The sequence below is a fragment of the Mandrillus leucophaeus genome, unplaced genomic scaffold, assembly GCF_000951045.1.
Source record: "Mandrillus leucophaeus isolate KB7577 unplaced genomic scaffold, Mleu.le_1.0 Scaffold41, whole genome shotgun sequence".
In the NCBI taxonomy this organism is placed as follows: domain Eukaryota; kingdom Metazoa; phylum Chordata; class Mammalia; order Primates; family Cercopithecidae; genus Mandrillus; species Mandrillus leucophaeus.
Window position 1 is genome coordinate 5,366,195 of NW_012104365.1, and position 15,653 is coordinate 5,381,847.

General features: G+C 60.8%; 1 protein-coding gene across 2 annotated transcripts in view; it reads right to left on the reverse strand.

Moving 5' to 3' along the window:
* Positions 1–5,664: 5,664 nt before the first annotated feature.
* CHRNA4 (cholinergic receptor, nicotinic, alpha 4 (neuronal)) overlaps positions 5,665–15,653 on the reverse strand; it is a 13,126-nt gene continuing 3,137 nt past the window's right edge. The window contains exons 2-5 of one of the 2 annotated variants that reach the window (XM_011992397.1): positions 15,011–15,055; positions 14,740–14,849; positions 9,520–10,891; positions 5,665–6,456 (exon numbers count right to left, since the gene is read on the reverse strand). In XM_011992397.1, coding sequence (XP_011847787.1) covers positions 6,331–6,456; positions 9,520–10,891; positions 14,740–14,849; positions 15,011–15,040 — 1,638 coding nt within the window. In that variant the 5' untranslated portion in view covers positions 15,041–15,055 and the 3' untranslated portion in view covers positions 5,665–6,330. Of the gene's footprint in view, positions 6,457–9,519; positions 10,892–14,327; positions 14,430–14,739; positions 14,850–15,010; positions 15,056–15,653 lie in introns of those variants that run through there. The other variant, XM_011992398.1, reaches the window with a different exon arrangement.

Consider the following 15,653-nt stretch of genomic DNA (forward strand, 5'->3'; position numbering starts at 1 on the left):
TGAGCGAATTACATCATATCCACGCAGATGAATGAATTACATCATATCCACGCAGATGAATTACTTACGTCATATCCACGCAGATGAGTGAATTATGTCATATCCACAAAGATGAGTGAATTACATCATATCCACAAAGATGAGTGAATTACATCATATCCACACAGATGAAAGAACTACGTCATATCCACACAGATGAATGAATTATGTCATATCCACAAAGACGAGTAAATTACATCATATCCATAAAGACGAGTGAATTACATCATATCCACACAGATGAATGAGTTACATCATATCCATAAAAATGAGTGAATTACGTCCATTCAACAACTTGGGTGAATACCCCAAAGACTAAGCTCTGATTTCTCATCTTGCCCAAATTCCTATCAAAGGGGTCTGGGGAGTCATGCCCTACAAACCATCCATTCTCACCAGATGTGCTTTATTTGACCCTATATATCATGACTTACTTTCCAGTCTCACTCTGGTGTAATATTATGAGACAAGGAAAAAAAAAGACATTTTACGCCAAAATATATTTCCTTGCCACACCTTGAAATTGCCCTGCGAAGTCTCTTGTGGGAGAAACCCACATTCTATAGAGAATCCCCTTCCCCTTTGTTTTCCTTCCTTTCCAGATCCAGGAGATAATCAACTAAGCGCCAGGCACCCTTTTGGGTCCAATGAGAAACATGTCACAATCTGCTCTCTGAAGTCTGCTGTCTCAGAGCTTCCTCTGCACCAGTCAAACTTGGTCTCCACAATCCTTTATCTCAACCTGAACATTCCTTCCCATTGATCCCAGGTCTTCAGATAACTCAGCCAACCGTCAGCCAGAAAACGTTTGAATTCGCTGTGAATTATCCCACCTTTCTGAACCAAACCAGTGTATTTCTTAAATGTATTGATTGATGTCTCCTGCCTCCCGAAAATGGATAAAACCAAGCCGTGCCCGACCACCCTGGGCACGTGTCCTCAGGACCTCCCAAGGGCTGTGTCACGGGCCATGGTCACTCATATTTGGCTCAGAATAAGTCTCTTCAAATATTTTACAGAGTTTGACTGTTCGTCTACAACCCCGAACACCATGCTGTGTGACAGAGGCTGTCCACAAACGCACCTGTTCCACCTACATGAAGTTCTAGAACATAACAGAAGTGATCCACAGAGCTGGGAATCATGTCAGCGGTTTCCTGGAGCGCAGAGGGTTTTAGCTACACAGGGACACGAAGGAGCTTTCCGGGTGACAGAAGCGTTCTGTGTCTGACTAGGATGGTAGTTACCTGTTGTCTGCAAGAAACCCTCCTTATATGTAATGAAATGGAACAGTAAGGTTAAAAGGAGAGACTAGAAAAGGATCTACCAACAACTCTCGAAAGACGGCTGGAGTGTCAATGTGATGATGAGAAAAGGAGACTTGAGAGTGTGGAATGGTACGAGGGATAGAGAGGCCGTTCCATAGCGAGCAGGTGCCCCCACCATGAGAACACAGTAGCCCTGAACACGACAGAACAGAGCTTCCAAATACGCGAAGCAAACGCCAGCACGCCTGCGAGAAGGGGTAAAGCCACGATTCTCCTTGGTGACCTCAGCTCCCCTCTGAAGCCTCCTACACCATGTAGACAGAACACTGGCCTGGGTGTAGAAGGCTTGAAGGACGCCTCAGCAGGCGGGACCTGGCTGGCATTTCTAGAACATTCCCTGAAGCAGAGCGGAAGATGTGTTCTTTTCAAGGCTGCGTGGAACCCTGACGTGGACAGACCATATGCTGGACCCGATAACAAGCGTGACAGATTTGAAAGCACTGAGATGAAATGGAATACTTCCCTGACTCCAGAGGAATTAAATTAGAAATAAAAAATAGAGATTCAAAACCCTGACAAAAGATAATAGGCACATCATAGAAGAAACTTGAACAGTCGACAAACATGTGAGAAGATGCCCCAACTCTAGTAACTAGAGAAATGTAATTTAAAACAGAGAGAGAACTGCATTCCCACCGGACTGGTAAAAATTAAGAACCCTTGGTACGGGGGAGAGAATCGGAACCCTGAGAGGAGGTGATGTCAATGCAGTCGCATTGGCAAACCCTTCGTCAGCAGCTCCTTGAGCTGACCACGCGCCCTTCCTTCCCGCCACTGAGCCGGAGCTGCTGGGTCTGCCTCCCACGGAGACACATAGGTGCCAAGGTCTGTTCACAGCAGCCACGAGCTGGCCATGGATAAATAAGGTGGTGCCACACGACAGAGCCCGCAGCACAGCGAGTAACGACCCGGAATCGGGAGCCGACAGACGGGCACACCTGGCGCAGCCATGCACAGAACCCAGGGCCAGCACCCAGGCAGAGGTGTTGGGTGACCTCGGGGGGGTCGTGGCTGGCAGGGCTGAGCAGGGGATTCCCGGGCGCTGGCTCTATGCACACATTCAGTCTGTGAAAGAAAATGCCTTGTCATGCTTCCGAGGATTCATATGCACGCCGTGTACGTTACCCCGCGAGGCAGGCAAATGCCAGGAAATGTCAGCTCGGATTAGCGCAACGGGAGCGCCTGTCTGCAGATGGGGAGTGTAAACGGCACAGTCACATGGAAAGCACGTTGGCGTTATCTCCTAAAACCCAGTGCAAACCCCTAACAATTCCACTGCCAGGTATTCTGTCCTCAGCAGCGAGCTTCCAACCGTGGGTCAAGAAATCAATTCTGTGGGTCACACCCAGCCTTTCCTACAGATTGAAATAGAAGAAACTTGAATAGAAAATGCAGGGCACAGCACACGTGGTGAAGGGGCATTTTACTCACTGAAGTCTGTGCACACGCTGAGAGCACGTTCCAGGGCTTGGCAGACGTTTCCTGCAGAAGCCGGGAGCCGCACCTGGGCTCGGCGGGCCACACAGTCGGCGGAACTTGGTCTGTGGGGCTGGCTGGGCTTGCGTCCCCAGGTGCTATGTGTGCTGCCTGATCCAGCATTTCTAGTGCAAAGTGAAAGGACCCAGCCACTTTAGAAACCCGAAGCCACCTCTGCTCCGGGGGGCACCTGCTAACCCAGCAGTCCCGCAGCAGCTGCGTGCCCTGGAGTGTCCTGGGCCCAGCCATAACTTACAAGGGAACCTGAGTGACAACTCCGGAGGCCGATGCCATTGAGAGAGTACCACGCTTCCTGAGAGGAGGGCCACGTCACCCCAGGCCGGGCCACACGGGAAACACCCAGGCTGTCCAGAGGCAGAAGGGGCTGGGAAGCCCTGGCCGGGGCCTTCGTTGGGGCCTCCCCTGGGAAGGACCAGGCAGGATGGCATGAGCAGTTGCTGAGGGGCCGGCGCCCCACAGGCTTTGAGCTGCAGCGGTGTCTCCCGCTGCCTGGTGCCCGGCTCGCGCAGGGCGGGGAAACACTGGCTTAGTGTAAGACTTTGATAGGGAGTCGGGGGACACAGCCCTGGCAAGGCGGGCTCTAGGCAAGCTGTCCACCCCTGGGAAATAAGTGGCCCTAGGAGGAGCAGTCCTGGGTCTGAAAGATGCTAAAACATGAACAGATACAGAAAATCAACATACACAATGGATAGAGCGCGAGACCATCCGTGTCCCTGTGCACACACCGGCACCTCCGTTCCTAACCACCGACAGCTGCAAACAAAGTCCACTAACAGGTGATGGACAAACTATGTCTTAGTTTATTCGGACAGAAGAACACTGCTCACAATTAAAAACGAAGGAACAAGTAGCAATGAGCTACAGACACACACAACAGCACGGATGAAGCTCTAAGTCATATGATCAAGAAGCCAGACATCAAAGGCTCCAACTGCAGCATTCTGACTCCTTGAAGGTCATGAGCCGGAGAGGTCAATCCACCGTGCTTAAGTCAGAGCCACAAATGGGGAAGGGACGCCAACAGGAAGGGCTGGAGGGACCTTCTAGGGGCTGGGGTCCCCGCTGAAGAGCATGCATCTCACCATACGTAAATTTTACCTTAATTAATAAAAACAACAGTGGACGCAAATACGCCAACATTGTTGTCCAGGTTAATTTGGCGTGGTGGGAATATGGTGCTTTATTTGGATTTTTTTTTTTTGAGCCTCAAAAAATATATATATAAAGAAGAAGAAGAAAGGGAAAGGGGTCTTCCCCCAGGCAAGCGGCCACCCCCAGCAGGAGGGTCCCCCAGCAGGAGCGTCCCAGCCACTCCGCAGTCGCTCCCGACCCAGAAAAGAACAACCACAGCTGGGCCCAGCACCCCGGGCCGCTCCCTGCAGCTGCCCACACATCTGGCAGCTGGATCTGCTTATGCAATGCGGATCCGGCTTCTTATATCTGAAATCTGCGTCTCTCTCCCTCCTCTGAGACCAGTGTCTCCTGCCAGCTTCCATGGCCCCAGGATGACCTCACTCGCCCAGGGTCTCCCTGCATCCTGGGTTCTCTGGCCGTCTGGGGTCTCTCTGCATCCTGGGAGCTCTGGCCGAGGGGCAGCAGGGGCTGATGGCGGAGCGGGGACAGGTCAGAGTTCAGCAGATAGAGTCCTGAATACACAGGGGATGTGGAGGGGCCGGGGGGCTGGGAATGCCCAGGATTTGGCACGAGGGTCTCTGCGTCCCACCCACTCCTGGCACAAGAGCCCCAGCCTCAGGACCCCAGTCACAGGCACCTGGGGGTGGGGGTGACCAGCAGCAGTTCAGAGGCAGGTGTGGGCAATGTGAGCCTGAGTCTCCTCCCCACTCATGTCACTGCCCGCGGGGACACAGTGGCATTTCCTGGGCACTCAGCGTGCTGCGTTCCAAACTTCAATTATTCATTCTGCTCTCAGACACCTTCTGAGGAGACCCTGGCCCAGGAGAGCTTGGCTCAGGGACAGACGGATGAGACACAGTGGGACACAGGGCCCGACCCCAGCCCCGCCCCGGGCTGGATGGGGTCTAGGGGTGGCAGAATGTGGACCACTCAGTGGGAGGTTTCCTGACTGCCTTCCTGAACCAACGTCACTCGCAGGCAAGGGACACGCCGCCCTGGCCCCGCCCCTCTGAGCCCTTAGAATCATGGAGGGGTGGGGCAGCCTGTGCCCACCCCCCGGGGGAAGTGTGCCCCTGGGGACGCTGGGGGCCTGCCAGGTGCGCCGTCTTCAGGGGGTGCACTGCCGGGCTCCAGGGTCATGCCTGGAGACACTTCAGGCCTCCCCCACCTCTGGGTACCACCTGCAGGGGTGAGGCCCTGCTTAGCCCTGCTTAGCCCTGCTTGCCCTGCCAGGATGGAGGGCACAGGCCTGTGTGGAAACCCCAGGGCTCCCTGACCCCCACGAGGTTTCTCAGGAGCTTCCTGCCCCGAGGGTCCCAGCATCTCCCGGGTGGAGGTTCTCAGGGATGCCCCCACCAGCTCCCCAAGGCTACTGTGACGGGAAATCCTTCTTCCCAAACCCAGAGCCCTGGGCGGATCTCCCGGGCTGTGCACCAAGGTAGAAACCCTCAGGGTCCTGGGGGAACCAGGGCCCGGGTCTGGGCTCCATTCGGGACCCTCCCAGCCCTGGGAAATCACAACACAGAAGTAATCCCGGGGCCAGAGCCACTAGGCCCCCGTGGAGCCCTGGCCACCTGCCACAGAGCCCTGGCCCCACACCGGGAAGGCAGAGCCCTGGTCTCAGGACTCTCTGGGGCTGGGTGCTCCTGTCCCCCGTGGAGGGCCTGCCACCCGATTCTCCCCACGCGGGACCAGCTCCACAAAGCTCTGTTCTCCAAGGGTCCTTGGGCACAAGACTTGAGTTCTAACTTACCCAAAACACAGCCGAACACAATCCCTGCCCGGACCCACTCCTAGTGAAGGAGATTGGAGCGCCGCTGGCTCACGCTTATGGGGCCAGCGAGGCCCGAAGACCGTGGGGGAGAAGCTGAGGCCCACACAGGTGCAGGACACGGTGGGTGGGAGAGGTGGTCAGGCCTCCAGAAGACGGGACACTTGGGGCAGAAGGAGCATGAAGTCCCTTCAAGGGCCCCTCGGGGCAGTCGGGACCGTCGCCGGGTCTGCTGAGGGACCGGGAGGAGGGAGTCCCACCTGCAGGGGAGCTCAGGAGACTTGCACTGGACCTAACCCGAGTCCCGCAGGTAGAAGGCGCTGCTCCAAGCCGCTGCCTCCTGGGGCCTCAGCCCAGCTGGAAGCAGCTCCGCACTCCGTCTCCCCAGAGGCTGTGTCCCTGTCCGAGGCCGTCTTACAGCAGACACAGAACAGGAAGGATAATGTGGCAAACGTGTGGCCCTGCAGAGTCCAGGGAGGAGCCAGCCCGGCCCCAGGCCGGCCGCATGGACGCCGACCCCGTGTGCTGCAGCCGCAGGCCACGCAGGCTCCTGGTCCCTTCCTAGATCATGCCAGCCAGCCAGGGCGGCAGGAAGAGGCCCACGGTCCCCAGCAGGCAAACGATGATGAACATCCAGAGGAAGATGCGGTCGATGACCATGGCCACGTACTTCCAGTCCTCCTTCACCTGCAAGCACAGACGCCATCACTCCAACAGGCCCGGCCGCCCACGGGAGAGCCCTCAGGACCCTGGCACCGCCGGCGGCAGCTTCTCCACCTCCCACCTCCCACCTTCCACCCGAGGCAGCCACGGCTGCCGGTGCATCCCGCACACACCTGCACCAAGGGGAGGAATCGGGGTGCACGGGAGAGCCAGTGCTCTGCAGGGGGCGGCATCACTACAGTGCAGGGCAGGAGGACCTGGGAACCCTGGGAATTCCGGCTGGGCAGACCCCTGTGTGGAGACAGGCTCTGCACTGTGCCCTGAGCGCCCCCACCTCTCAGCAGGTAGTCTGCGTTTCAGGAAGGGGGCACGGGGGGAGGGGGGTTCAGGCGCCCCGTGGGGGGTCTGCTCTCAGTTCACCAGCGCTGGGAGGCGCACCATGGAGGCCCATCCCCCTCCCCGTTTTGCAGATGGGAAAACGAGGCCCGGTGGGGGCACAGTCTCACTGAGCAGGGTGAGACAGGGAGCCTGCTGGGTTTGGGATAACGGGGCCTAACCCCACACACTGGTCGTGGGCAGCATTGCCAGCTGATGCTCCACAGGGAGGACCCGGGGCCAGAGGGCGGACGAGAGCAGCACACACGGAACCCGCACAGCCACCGCCGTCTGCGATCTCTCACTCGAGCTTCCCCTGGCCCGTCCCATTTTCACACTGAGGTGCACAGCTATCGGGGGTGGCTGCGGTTACACATCTAAACAGGGACAGTGGGTGCTGGCTCCCGGTCCGGCATATAACCCCACACTCCTGGGGCTGATGCAGGGCGGACCCCACCCTGGGTGACCCCTAGGAGCAGAGGCCTAGGGACGGCAGAGGCAGTGGCCCGGTCAGGCCTGGAGTCGGGAAGCCATTCTCAAGACAGCTGCTGTGTGCAGCTAAAGGTACTCATGCAGCTGGCCACTTCCCTGGCCCCGGCTCCCCTGTCCCACATCTCTGGCTCCCCCAACCCGCGTCTCTGGCTCTCCCATCCTGCGTCCCCGGCTCCCCCGTCCTGTGTCCCCAGCTCCCCCATCCTGTGTCTCTGGCTCCACTGTCCTGTGTGTCTCTGGCTTCCCCGTCCCGCGTCTGTGGCTCCCCCGTCCCGTGTCTCTGGGTCTACTGTATAGAAGGACCTGAGACGACCCCAAGCTGACGAGCTGCCTCTGGGCCAGGCCATGAGGGTGTCCTGGGTCCCGGGCCTGTGGATGATGAGGGATGGGAGGGGACAGTGCTACCTCCTGCTCTGATTTTTTGCAGCAATCCCGGGTGTCCTGATCGTGTTAAACGGAACCAAAATGGCCGTATTTATTTACGGGAAGCCTGAAGGCAAACGGGGTCACTTATAAATAAAGTCCTGCTCAGGCCTCGGCTCTGGGGGAGGGACGCGGCCACCCTCTCGCCCTTTCCCATGTGCCTTTAGTTCCCTGGGTTCTGTGTGCCGCGTTCCATCCGCCCTGAAGATGAAACGCGGCGACAGACCAAAGCCTTCCCTCTGTCCCCAAGGCGCCTCCTGTGAAGTCAGCTCTGCTCCCCACAAGCCCAGAACCAGGTCAGGCAGCGGCAGCGATCGGCCCGCAAGGCTGCTGGAGGGGGCCCAGGCTGCGCTGGCCGCCGAGCTCAGACCTACTGCCGGCTTCAGGGCCGTTTTGATCAAACACCTAAAAGCATCAGACCCCACAGTGGCACGGCCTGGGCACAGCTGCCTCTGGCTTCAAGAGCTGGCAGCAAAGCAGGGTCCTGACACTTCTCCAGGCTGCTCTCGTGACCCCAGAACATTCTGGAACGTGCAGGTGGCTTTGCAGCTTCTTGGGATTCAGTGGGGGTGGCTGTGTGGGGCAAGCGACTCCCTCACTTCTCAGGGGTGTGGAGCATGTGCCCCTTGCTTTGGGGCTCACTCAGTTAGTGGGGGCAGGCACCAGATGCGTCCTAATAAACCATCGAGGATGGCGCTCTGGGATCCTGGCAGAGGCGGCCCCTTCAGAGGGAGGCGGCCCACTGAGGGCACCAGGCCCTGGCACTGGGACGAGAGCCGGGAGGTGCCGGCGACAGCAGGCGGATGGCAGGACAGATGCCAAGTTGTCGCTGTGGACGTCACGGGCTGCACGGCTGAGGCTGAGACCCTCGGCCGCCTGCGTGCCCCACTCATCCGGCCCCATTGTCCTGTCTGTGGACCCTGGCCCCTGCGCCTCCCCACCTGCGACAGACAGCAAATGTTTGCAGAAGGAAACAGGGAGGCTACCTGGTGCTAGGGTCAGGCAAAGCTGGCTCTGCCCCGGGGCCTCTCCTGCAGGGAACGGGTAGGAGACCACAGAGCCGCGGGTAACACGGACATGGCTGCCACTTAGCAGAAACCACGGCTCTGGAGGCCGCTGTGCGGCCGGTGCCTGGTGCGTGAGGGTGAGGGCAGGTGGGCTGGCCCAGGGCCCCGGGGGGCCTTAGCAGTACGGCCTGTGTTTTCTGCCCCCAGCCCATGGCTCTCCCACCCCTGTCCCCAGCGTGGCCGCGTGGGGCTGACGGTCTTGGGGCTGTGTTCCTGTCCCAGATCCTTCTCTCCTGCCACCAGCCCATCCCATCCCATCTTCTCCAAGCCCCCTACCTCCAGGCCCCAGGTACGGAGGGGCCCTAGGGAGGCCCACGGGGCAGGCACAGGCACGCCCTGGGGAAAGGGACTTGGCAGTGCCTTGTTGCGTTCTGGAGACTTGGGCATCGCTGGGCTGGAGTTCCCAGAGCGCCCCCGTGCTGTGCTGGAAGGACGCCGCCTGTGGCCCCTCACCCTGCCATCTGCGAGGCCCAGTGTGTCCCAGAGCCGGAGGCGGCACCAGGATCCACCCTGTGTCAGCCCCTCGGGGCCACCTGCCCCACTCAGCCTGGGACCTGCAGCCACGTAGCAGCTCAGGGCAAGGCTGCTGCAGCAGGGGCCACGCCCTGTACCCCAAAGCAAAGCAGCCTGAGGCCTGGGCCCAGCTCCTGGATGACGCACCAGGAACGGAGGGTGTCCACCGACTCCATCTGGGCCAGAGGCGCCCAGCACAGCCATGGGCGGGACTTACCGAGAAGTCTGCGTCTTCGGCCTTCAGGTGGTCCGCGATGTACTGGACACCCTCCACCGCCCGGGTCAGGGCCGGCGACAGGGGCAGGTGCCGGGGAGGTGCTTTGGTGCTGCGGGCCTTGAGCGTGGCGCTCGGGGACACGGAAGGGGGCTCCTTCCCGCAGGTGCATTTGCGCGGAGAGGGCTGGTCTGGGGGCGGGAGCTCAGCTGAGTGGGTCTTGCGAGAGGCCAGGGCGCCGGCAGCCTGGCCGTCCGCCTCGGGGGCAGCATTGTCTCGGGGAACACAGTACTGGATGCTCCGAGACCGGCACCGGACACCACCTTCCACCGCTTCTCCAGGGCTGGACATGTGCTGGACGCTGAGGGACCTGGCTTTGGCCAGCCCCGGTGCCTGGGTGCTGTGGGGTGGGTGGTAGGGTCCAGGCGAGGGGTGGGGACTGGCTTTCTCAGCTTCCGGGGGCTGCAGAGCGGGGAGCTGGTCGGAGGGCGACTTGCAGGCAGGCCCAGACTCAGCCGGCACATCCAGGGGGACACAGGATGGCGAGGGCGGGTGCCGGCTCTGGGTGCCGCTTGTGGCGGCGGGCTCCCCCTCCGGCTCAGGCCAGAAGTGCGGGGCACTGGCCATCTTGTGCATGGACTCAATGAGTCGCCGGCAATTGTCCTTGACCACGGACGGCCGCTTCATGAGGAGCAGGCGCGGCACAATGTCCAGGAAGACCCTGCGTACCCAGGCGGGCATGGTGTGTGTGCGCGGCGAGCGGTGGTGTACGTTGAGCACGAAGACCGTGATGACGATGGACAGGGTGACGAAGATCATGGTGAACAGCAGGTACTCGCCGATGAGCGGGATGACCAGTGAGGTGGACGGGATGATCTCGGTGATGAGCAGCAGGAAGACGGTGAGCGACAGCAGCACGGAGATGCACAGCGTGATCTTCTCGCCGCACTCGGAGGGCAGGTAGAAGACCAGCACGGTGAGGCAGGAGATGAGCAGGCAGGGAATGATGAGGTTGATGGTGTAGAAGAGTGGCAGCCGCCGGATGACGAAGGCGTAGGTGATGTCTGGGTAGATCTCAGCACAGCACTCGTACTTCCTGGTGTTGTAGGTGCCCACGGCGTCCACGATGACCCACTCACCGCTCTCCCAGAAGTCCAGCTGGTCCACGCGGCTGTGCATATTCACCAGGTCGATCTTGGCCTTATCGTAGGTCCAGGAGCCAAATTTCATGGTGCAGTTCTGCTGGTCGAAGGGGAAGAAGGTGACATCGATGCTGCAGGAGCTCTTGTAGATGGCCGGGGGCGTCCACTGCACCCGCCCGTCATGGAACAGGTGGGCCTTGGTCAGGTGGGTGACTGCAAAGTCCCCATCAGCACTGGGCAGGAAGATCGAAGGGAGTGAGACCCCCATGTCCATGCCCACGTCCACATCCACACCCATGCCCACATCCATGTCCACGCCCACGTCCACGCCCACATCCACATCCTCGTCCACATCCACATCCATGCCCACGCCCACACACAGAGGCATTCTCACATCACAGGAGCATAGAAAGGCTGGCAGCCTTGCCCAGGTACACTGCTCATCTCTTCACTTACTCGCGCACCTCAGTTTATCATCCCTGAGCTGGGGTAGCACGTGGTTCAGAGAACAGGAAGGGACCTACAGGTGTCTGACACACATAGTCACTGCTGCTGCTGATTCTTCTTACCCGTGAGTGGCACAGGGATGGGGCTAGTCTTCCAGCGACACCTCCTGGGACACACAACGTCCCCACGTCCCTGCCCCTCCAAGCAGCACCCCGGGCCACCACAGGAATTCCTCACCCAGCTTCTGCCGTTAACCCCAAGGACTTGGAGGCCACCTGCCGGTGTGTGAGCATGAGGACACCAGGGGCCACAGAGGCAAGGACAGGTGCTCTGGCCACCCAGGGACAATGCAGTGAGGCTGCATATGCACTGCCCAGTTCCAGGGCCACATCCGAGCCACTGGCTCTGGACTTTCTTTTGCCTTGAGGACATGGGTCTTCTGTCCACAGGCCCAGGTGGGCAACAGAGCAATGGAGCGAGGGGCTGATGTCCCTTGAACTCCTCCTGGTAGGCAGAGCTCCCAGACCCAGCCCCTAGTTCCATGGACAGTGGCTGGCTGGGTAGGACACACTGCAGGAGCACGTTCCGGCCTGAAGCAGCTGACCCCCCACCCCCCACCCACAGAAGTCCCCACCGATGGGACGCCTGAGGCCCCATTAAATCCACAGCGTCGGTGGGTGTGGGGCCAGGCTCAGCTCTGTGGAGGACGGTGGGGCACGACGTGTCCCGGGGAGCGGCTGCCCAGCCACACACCTTCTGCCCACCTCTGCCAAGTTGCCTGGACCCCTGCCCATCCCTCCTCTGTCTCATTCCCTGAGAGCCTGCTCAAAGGCCAGAGCCTCCCCAGGTACTTGGGCAGAGCTGGCCACTGTTCCCTGAGCTTCCTCTGTGCCTGCCCAGGAGTCCCAGGGCCGGGCCTGCACCTCAACCTCCCTCCCAACCCTCAGGGACCCTCCCTTTGTGGAGCTGCCCCTGCTGGAGCTCTGCCCTCCAGGTCATGGCGCCCTGGCCCCCCACGGTCTCGGTCGGTGCTGAGGCTCTGCCCCGCTGAACTGGTCCTGAGCCAACACCGCCGGCTGGGCTGCCGCTCGGCTGCCCTACAGAGGGAGGGAGACCCGGGAAGAGCCACCAGCTGCATCTCCACACAGCTCCGGCCCAGCACAGCCTGGCCCCCGATTTCAGTCTGGGTGGAATCAGGCTCAAGTTTGCTCCTTCCCCCCCGCCCATCTCTCCAAAAACCAACGCTCTCCACCTTCTGAGGCACAAACGGAAACCTTCTCATACGGGAAACGGGTGACTACTCCATTCAGCGCGCATGCTGCAGGGGCTCAGGGCTGTGCTTGGGAACAGTGCAGGTCACTCTGGGCAGGGCCCCCCTCCCAGGGGCCTCCACCCGCGCCACAGGAAACGGGACAAGGTCAGGGCCAGGTCCCCCAGCCCCCAGGTCCCACAGCATCCCTGGGCCGCGTCACTGCTGCTCCCTCCCCTGCCCTGCCCACCCCTGGCTCCGGCCGCCCTCTGGGGAGCCTTTGAGGAGAACCCTGTTTGGGCTGAACCACCGAGCTGTGAGCCGGTTCTGGAACGCTGCACCCTAGGAGCAGGCAGGGTCTGAGGAGCCGCCCAGTCTGGCAGGTCCAGGTTCCTGCTCCAGGGCCCACAGGGTGGCATGAGACCCTCTGTCCCCTCCACCCCGATCCCCAGGTCAGGGATTTCTGGGCTCCTGCCCCAAAGGGCCAATCTTAGAGAAGCCCCAAGTGGACAGCAGGGCCCCCAACTGGGGGTGGCCAAAGCCCAGAGAAGGGCTGAGGCCTCCCACCCTGCGGCCTGGCCGGCCACCAGCCACGGTCACCTGCTGCCCCAGAAACAGGCCTCAGTGGGAGTAGACCCCAACACAAGCACCGACTCCAGGAACCCCAGGTCCTGTCCAGAGAGAGCCTCGGTGACAACCCCAGCCCTGAAGAGAAAACTGGGGTCACCCGACTGTATCCCACAGGTTACCCCACTACCTCCCACAGGCTGTGGTGAGGAGGAGACCCAGGAGGACATGGGGTGGCAGCACACCCCCCTCTCCTGAGCTGTGGTCCTAGGCGGGGCTGCGGTCCTACGGGGGCTGCGGTCCTGGGGGGCTGCGGTCCTAGGGGGCTGTGGTCAGGCGAGAACTGTGATCCTTGCGGGCACTGCGGTTCTGCGGGAGGCGCTGTAGCCCTAGGCAGGGATGTGGTCCTGGGGGGACTGGGGTCCTGGCAGGGAATGTGGTCCTGGGGGAGCTGTGAACCTGGTGGAGGCTGCAGTCTTTGGAAGGCTATGGTCCTGGTAAGGGTGTGGAAGCTGCAGTACTCAGGGGCTGTGGTCCTGGAGGTTTGAGGTCACAGTGGGGGCTATGGTCCTCAGAAGCTTTGTTCCTGGGGGCTGCATTCCTGGAGGGCTGTGTACAGGCACCCAGAGCTGCTTCTCTGCCCGGCCCATCCTGGGCATTTCCACTTCTCCCTGAAATATGTCCCTCTGAGTCACACAGGCGGATTCGGTGCACGGTCCTGGTGGCGGGGAGCTAGGTGGCTGGGCAGCTTGCAGGGGGCAGGGAGCCTGTACTAAGGGAAGACCACTCACCACCCACTCACCACTGACCACCTCCCCTAATGCACCCTGGAAGAGCTTCCGGCCCCCTTTCACCCCCCTTCCCACTGCCATTACTGGAATCAATTGAGTTGGAAGAGGAGCCCGATGGTTCTTAATCATGCAGCAGCGTTTGTAGGTCAGGCAGGCGCCCTGGGGCCTGGAAGGGGCTGTGGGCAGATGGCCGGCACAGGAGAGGAGGAAGAGCTTCCATTTGCTTTGTTTGTGGGAGCTTCGACCCTGCCGCGCCCAGGCCCTGAGCCTGTCGCGAGAGATAGTCCCTGGAGGACTCAGCTCAGAGAGTGCTGGCTGCCGGGCGCAGGGCCCTCGGCACAGATCTGTGGGAAGGACAAGTTGGAGGACAGCAGCCTCTGGAGGCCACCGTCTGCCACGGCCAATCCCTGGCAACGCTGCCCTGGCTTCCAGGCACAGGAAACCCGTTTCCATGACCGGACTTCATCTTGGCCTCCCAGAAGCCTGACACGGGCTTGGCCCAGCCTGAGGCTTTGTTTGCTGGGGACCTGGTGTGATGTTTGTCCTGGGCAGGGCCTGAGTGTGCAGAGCAAGCAGCGGCCTTGCTGGTATGGGAGCCGTCTGGGGCTTCCTCACCCCTCTCCACGGCACCCTGCGGCCCACACTATTCTCCCAGAAATCCCAGGGTGGGGTCTGACCGTGAAAAGCACTCCAGCCCAAAAGGGCTCTCCTGCAGTCATCAAGGGTGGGGCAAAGACGTCCGGGGTCAGGAGCCAGCCCCCAGGCCTCAGGACTGGTCCAGGCAGGGATGTTGTGCCCAGGTGCCACAGCCACTCTCAGGCGCCTCTGGCTCTGAAGCTCCAGTGCTGACACCCAGGGATGCCCTCAGCCTCTTTGCTGGCCTGGAGGGACCCTTCCCTCCTCAACCCCCACCAGTTTCTCCATTGCTCCTGCTTCTTCCTTCCTGGACCTGGGCTGGCATGGATGGGGCTGGCATAGGCCCTGCTGGGCCAGGCTGGGCCTTGGCAGAGCTCCCCAGGGGACTCACTTGTTGTAGAGGACGATGTCCGGCCGCCAGATGAGCTCGGAGGGGATGCGGATGGAGGTGACGTTCTCGTAGTCAGCTGGGTCCCAGCGCAGCTTGTAGTCATGCCACTCCTGGACGGGGTGGGGCGGGGGAGGCCGCAGGGTGAGGGGTGTGGGGGAGGGCAGGGCTGGGGCAGGGCCAGGGCAGGGCAGCAGGGTGAGGGGTGTGGGGGAGGGCAGAGCTGGGGCAGGGGCAGGGCCAGGGCAGGGCAGGGCAGTGTCCTCCCACTCACCTGCTTCACCCATACGTTCGTGGTCATCATTTGGTTCTTCTCGTCCTAGGGCACAGAGAGAGGAAGGGGGCCAGTGACCCCTTGGTGTCCGTCTCTGGCCCTGGGTTTCCTCATCCACAGCCACTGGCACAAGGACAGGGCCAAGGCGAGACATGGTGGATGGGCGACCTCTGGAGGGGGCGAGTGCCCTGTCCCTGGAGGCAGCTGAGCCCAGGATGGGGACTCTGAGGAGACCTAGGGATGTGGGGACAAGGCCGCAAACATCTCCAGCAGGAAACTGGAGAGGAGGTCAGTGGCCTCACAGGCTCCCCCAGCTAAGGACGGGTGTGGCAGGCACGGGGAGCCTCCTTCTGCCCACCTGCCTTGCTCCCTCCTGGCCCTTGGGGGCAGCCCCTCTGCAGACGAGGCCCCCCACGTGAGCACACACAGCCACCAAAGCTGCCCCGGCACATAAGTGGGTTCCACTGCTGGCCAGGGTGGCCTCTCCAGGACTGTGCCTCATGACCTGAGCAGGTGGGACCTGTCACTCAAGGTCACTGTGTGCAACTGGGCCACTCACCCCAGCCCCTTCCAGCCCGCCCCACTCACCTCCTTCCACATCCCCACAGACCACATCCCCACAGGACCACATCTCCACAGACCA